General features: G+C 36.9%; 1 protein-coding gene across 1 annotated transcript; it reads right to left on the reverse strand.

The window, feature by feature from the left end:
- Positions 1 to 504: 504 nt before the first annotated feature.
- On the reverse strand, positions 505 to 2,284 carry LOC126497052 (zinc finger protein 120-like). The gene is made up of 3 exons (XM_050134840.1): positions 2,147 to 2,284; positions 802 to 990; positions 505 to 711 (listed from the first exon to the last, which is right to left on the reverse strand). Exons 1-3 carry the CDS (start codon positions 2,282 to 2,284, stop codon positions 505 to 507), a joined length of 534 nt encoding a protein of 177 aa, XP_049990797.1.
- Between the last annotated feature and the right edge of the window lie 2,859 nt (positions 2,285 to 5,143).

The raw sequence follows: 5,143 nt of genomic DNA on the forward strand, positions 1-5,143 counted from the left end.
ATTACATTCATAGAGTTTTGTCCAGTTGTGATCTTTCATGCATTTGAGTACTGTGAAGTGAAAAGGCTTTACCATACTCATTACATTCAGAGGGTTTCTTTCCAGCATGTGTTAGTTCATGTGTTTGAAGATGACTGTGATAAACAAAGTGTTACCACACAAATTACAATCATAACGTTTCTTTCCACTATTGGTTTATTTTATGTTTTCAGAGACTTCTGTGACATGCAAAGGCTTTACCACACTGATTACATTCATAGGGTTTCTCCCAGTATGGCTTCTTTTATGTCTTTCGAGACTACTATGACGAGTAAAGGCTTTACCACACTGATTACATTTATGGGGCTTCTCTCCAGTATGACTTCTTTCATGCCTTTGAAGATTACTGTGTTGTGCAAAGGCTCTACCACACTGATTACATTCATAGGGTTTCTCTCCAGTATGGCTTCTTTCATGACGTTGTAGATGACTGTGACATGCAAAGGCTTTACCACAGTGATTACATTAATAGGGCTTCTCTCCAGTATGTGTTCTTTTATGCATTTGACAATGACTGTGACGTGCGAAGGTTTTACCACATTGATTACATTCATAGGATTTCTCTCCAGTGTATGTTCTTTTATGCATTTGAAGATGACTGTGATGTGAAAACACTTTACCACACTCATTTTCTTCATAGGGTTTCAATCTAGTATGTGCTTTTTCATGCCTGTGAAGATGACTGTCACATGCAAAGACACACAAAGTATATAACACACTGAGTATATACAGAAGTTTTCTCTCCACTTTGACTTCTTCCATGCCTTTCATGTCTTCTAAAACTTTGACAATTTCTTCAATATTATGGTCTTCCCAACTGTATCCTATACTAGTGAGGTTCCTGTAGTTCTCCCCCATCACATCTTTGTAGAGATTCTTCTGGGAAGTATCCAGCAAAGCCCATTCTTCCAAAGTGAAGTTGACATGCACGTCATCATAGGTCACTGCATTCTAAAATATCCCATACCACATTATCGTTTTCCAGCTTGTACATGCTCCTTGCTCAGCTTCCTGCACTCACAGCAGAGCACACAAAACCACTGACATGGACTTCTCCTCAAAGTCAAGCTTGAAAATCGCCCATGTTTTCTTCTAGCAGTTTTAGTGCTTCAGGTTCTAAATTGAAATATTTGATCCATATAGATATAATATTTGTGCAGGGTAAAATTTGACTTGTAAAATTTGAATTCTGATTAAACTTGCCTGTGACATTGTTGCCGTGTGACATTGTTGTTCATCATCCTCCAGTGTCTTCTTCAGACAACACCTACTGCTTGAACATACTAACCAAATCAAGAATATGCTAAACAAGTATTTTCTTTGTGGTACATTCTAATATAAAAACATAAGGCATTAAGTTTCTGGTTTTTATAGCTGAGTATGTTGACGAGTAAAGGGAAATTTCTCCTCTCTTAAGACTAATAAAAGCTTCAAATAGAAATAAACCAAGGTCTAGGTTAAGAGAATATTTTATTTGAAAAAAGATGTTACAATAAGAAGAAAATTCCAAATTCAAGACTTGCAAGTGTGTCAAAATCACACAAAGAAAACCTTTTCCTTACAGAGAAGGGCAAACAGAGCTGGACGCATCATCAACAGCAAGTTGGGTAAGTGAGTGGAAGCAAGTGGGGTGAACAGGGTGGATGATGAGAAATATTTTTTAGCATTGATCACAGTGTTCCAGAAAATGGGGACTTAATGAGGCAAGCTTTTCATATATTTATTTTATTATTTGCTCAGATTTGAGACAAATCAATGTAGGATAGTAGCAGGTAGTGGGGCCCCAAGTTCAACTGTTTTTGCAGACGAGTCAGCATATGAAGAAACTGGTTGGTAAGAAGGAAGGAAGGCTGGAACGTCTCGGGCTGAGGCCAGTTAGTTTGCTACTGCTCCAGGTCCAGAGGCCCAGCATAGTGAAAATGAAACATAACTCAAAACGGTGTTTTGATCTCAGAGGAACAGTGAAGGTGCCAGTGAGATGTGAAATGCATGAAGTTGTGTGCAGAAAACTACATGGAACAGACAGTGTGCACCAGGCAACCCATGGTATGTAAGTCCCCCCTCCCAACTCTCTACAATGGGGCCAATTGAGTTGCTAAACTTTCACTTTTGACTGGACACAGTGCCTCTCTTGGAAGTCTAGCTTTCCAATAAGGTGTCCTTGTTTCTGCTGCTCCCCAGAGCCTTGTTTCAGGACACAGGGTTCTAGATTCCTCTGTAGGTGCCCATAAAACCCGCTATCCATCTATATAAAAACGTCCAGAGACCTGCAGGGAGCTGAGATTTCTGACTAAGGTTTGGCTAAACTTAGTCACTAGGTAATAGGGATAACCATGAGCATTGGCCAATAGCATGCTACAATGCTATTTTTAAATCTAAATTAGGTCATGTCTAAAAACATGTGTAAGTAGGTGTCTATCAAGTACAGGAGACTATATTATGAAAACTGAGAAATTCTGAGATAGCCTTACCAATATGGCACTGGTTCACAGTTGTAACTGACCACAGAGAACATTGCATTCTACAACACTTGAATATCCTTGTCTCTTGCTTCTGGGGATGCTTTAGCGAGTGAGGGTAACATAATAAGGCAATAGAAAGAAAGTTTAACAAAGTTGCTAACCTACAAAACTAAGTAACCCAGAACAGTCTGTTTTCATTTGGTTCTTTCTTACTTTTAAAGTAAGTTATGGAAATAAAATATTACAGTGTATGCATGTGTGTGTGTGTGAATGCATATGTGCACATGTGTGTCTTAACATATCACTGACAAGAGCAAATAGTCAAGAAGTAGGGCAAGTATTCTATGCATGTCTTGAGCATCATTTGTTCAGATCATAAGTTAAGAAACTACTAAGTAGAACTGATCATTCAGCTCATGTGTAACTAAAGAAAGTGTCTGCTAATGAGGTAAGAAGATATATCTTTTTTCTTAAGAGACTGTCTATAGAATAAACGGATTGAGTCTATTTAGTATTGTTTTCCTATCAAGTGTAGCAAAGGAGAATGCATTGGAAAAGTTAACAAGCAATATTTCATTTGTTTACAGACAACATAGTAGATATCAAGTAGTATCTGTGAGTAATTACCAAAGAAATGCTTACAGTATCTGTGTGATAGCAACTTAGAGAGAAGAGAGAGCATGGTCAAAACAAATGAAATTACAAAAAGCTACTCAAAATTTCAATTCTCAAGAACTTATTTTTTTTTGATAATGTGTTACATATCTGTGTTTGCTATATATTTTGAAAACTAGATGTTAGAAACAAAAAAGGCATGAGTGGAGGTTTGTCTTTGTTTTGCCAAAGTTTAAATGTATCACTAAATAAAATATTTTCTAAAATTACTCCATGTTGCTAATTGAATTTTTGTTATAAAATGCTGGGCTCCCCTAAACCCAAGAAGCTAGATTCAGTCACACATCCATAATAAATTCATTATAGAGCCACTTCAACATTATAAAGAGATTTATTCAAGGTGGCGACATTGGGAAGAGGAACAGATAAAGATGGCTAGTGACACCGAAGTCCATCTTCAAGGTAATGTCTGCAAGTTTAGTTTTAAAAAGAGTTTAGGTTTAAAAGGTATATATAATTAAATAGTCTGGGGCCTGGTAGTAGTCTACCCGTCAGTGAGCAATCATTCATCTCCAGTCTGTTTTGCAAGGTGGTTTGAGAAATTGTAAAATATTAATCCCTGAGAGTGCCATCTCTTCTTCACGGGTAATGATCCCCTCTGGGTGTGGTCTGTCTTGTGACACACCCTGTACTTGAGCTCCAGCTCAAGTAACTTGAGAGTAAAAGTTAAGGACAATCACTTTTCCATGCTTCAGCTAAAATAGAGATGCAGAATGAAGACAGAGATGCCAGGCTCTCATCTTGTTTGTAATTATCTGAAAGAATCAATACTTGGCCTGTTTTAACATGTTTATTTATGTGATGTGTGTCTGAAACATATGATATCCTTGTGTGTATCTATTGATATGGTGTTAAGCATTAATTAAAAATAACAATTAAAATATATTTACCAGCAGGGTAAGGTAATCTTTTGATTACAACATATGGCTTTGGGGTAATAATAACACCAATTTTCAAAAACCTAAGAGGATGAAATATGAAATGAGAGGTTTTAGAAATATTATCAACACAGAGACAACATTTTGGTTAATAATAGTGTTTAGCCTCACACTAAGCTGAACTCAGCATTTTTAATAGACTATGTTAAATATTTTAAATATTTTAAAAAGAAAAATAAACTTAGCAGCACAGATAAATAAGCTATAAACAGAGTTCATAGAAATACGCTAACGCCTAATACACAGCATTCCTTTAAGGTAACATTAAAATATAAAATATTCAAACAGGATATTGTTATTACAACTGAAATAGAAGCAAGGGTATGACTATCCATAGATGAGAGAAGAGTATTAATCTATATTTTAACAAGAAATTTGATGTGTTGCTGTAGGAAAAGATGGCTGTTACAGGACTTGCTGGGAACTAGCAAACAGGATTAATCTCTATTCGTCTATCAGGAAGGCTGACAGTGCCTTTGCTGGCTAATTCAGGGTCCTTTATTCAAGTATCAGATGTCTTTGTGATTCACATTATATGGCTCAACAACTTTCCAAGGTTACTGTACTTATGAAGATGAATTATCTGTCACGGCTGAGTGACAACTAAAGTTTTACTACGGGTGCCGAGAAGTAGTCAAAGATCAGCTCCAGTTTGGGGAATAAAATATAAAAATTTCAGACTCCCACACATAAAATCCTAATCTCATTCTGTGCCAGTCAGTGTTCTCTCACTATATGAGTGATCTTAATATGATCAGTGTGTAAGGAAAAGGGTCTTGTTTTGGTTCTTCTGTGTTTAAGGATCCAGCTATGGTCAATCAGTGCCTCTCCTTCGGGTCTGTGTCAAGGCAGCACATTACAACAGAGAGTTCACCTCAATCCAAAAGGTGAACTGAACGAACAGGCCAGGAACAGACTCTCCTTCAAAGCATGCACTCAGTGACCAAGGTCTTTTCCAAAGCCTATGCTGAGTTTTCAACCTGTGAAAATAGAGACAGAACTTTTGGGAAATCTTCTTAGATATTTATG

Source organism: Alexandromys fortis, unplaced genomic scaffold (assembly GCF_014885135.2).
Source record: "Alexandromys fortis isolate MF-2015 unplaced genomic scaffold, M_Fortis_MF-2015_v1.1 scaffold_25, whole genome shotgun sequence".
In the NCBI taxonomy this organism is placed as follows: domain Eukaryota; kingdom Metazoa; phylum Chordata; class Mammalia; order Rodentia; family Cricetidae; genus Alexandromys; species Alexandromys fortis.

Bases quoted from the DNA above. Each gene is read 5' to 3' on its own strand.
- LOC126497052 (XM_050134840.1), bottom strand. From the start codon at position 2,284: ATGGATAGCGGGTTTTATGGGCACCTACAGAGGAATCTAGAACCCTGT. The intron at 991-2,146 runs GTGAAAGTTTAG...GGGATATTTTAG, and splicing joins GGCACTGTGTCCAGTCAAAA to AATGCAGTGACCTATGATGA. The intron at 712-801 runs ATGGAAGAAGTC...AGTCATCTTCAC, and splicing joins TTTTAGAAGACATGAAAGGC to AGGCATGAAAAAGCACATAC.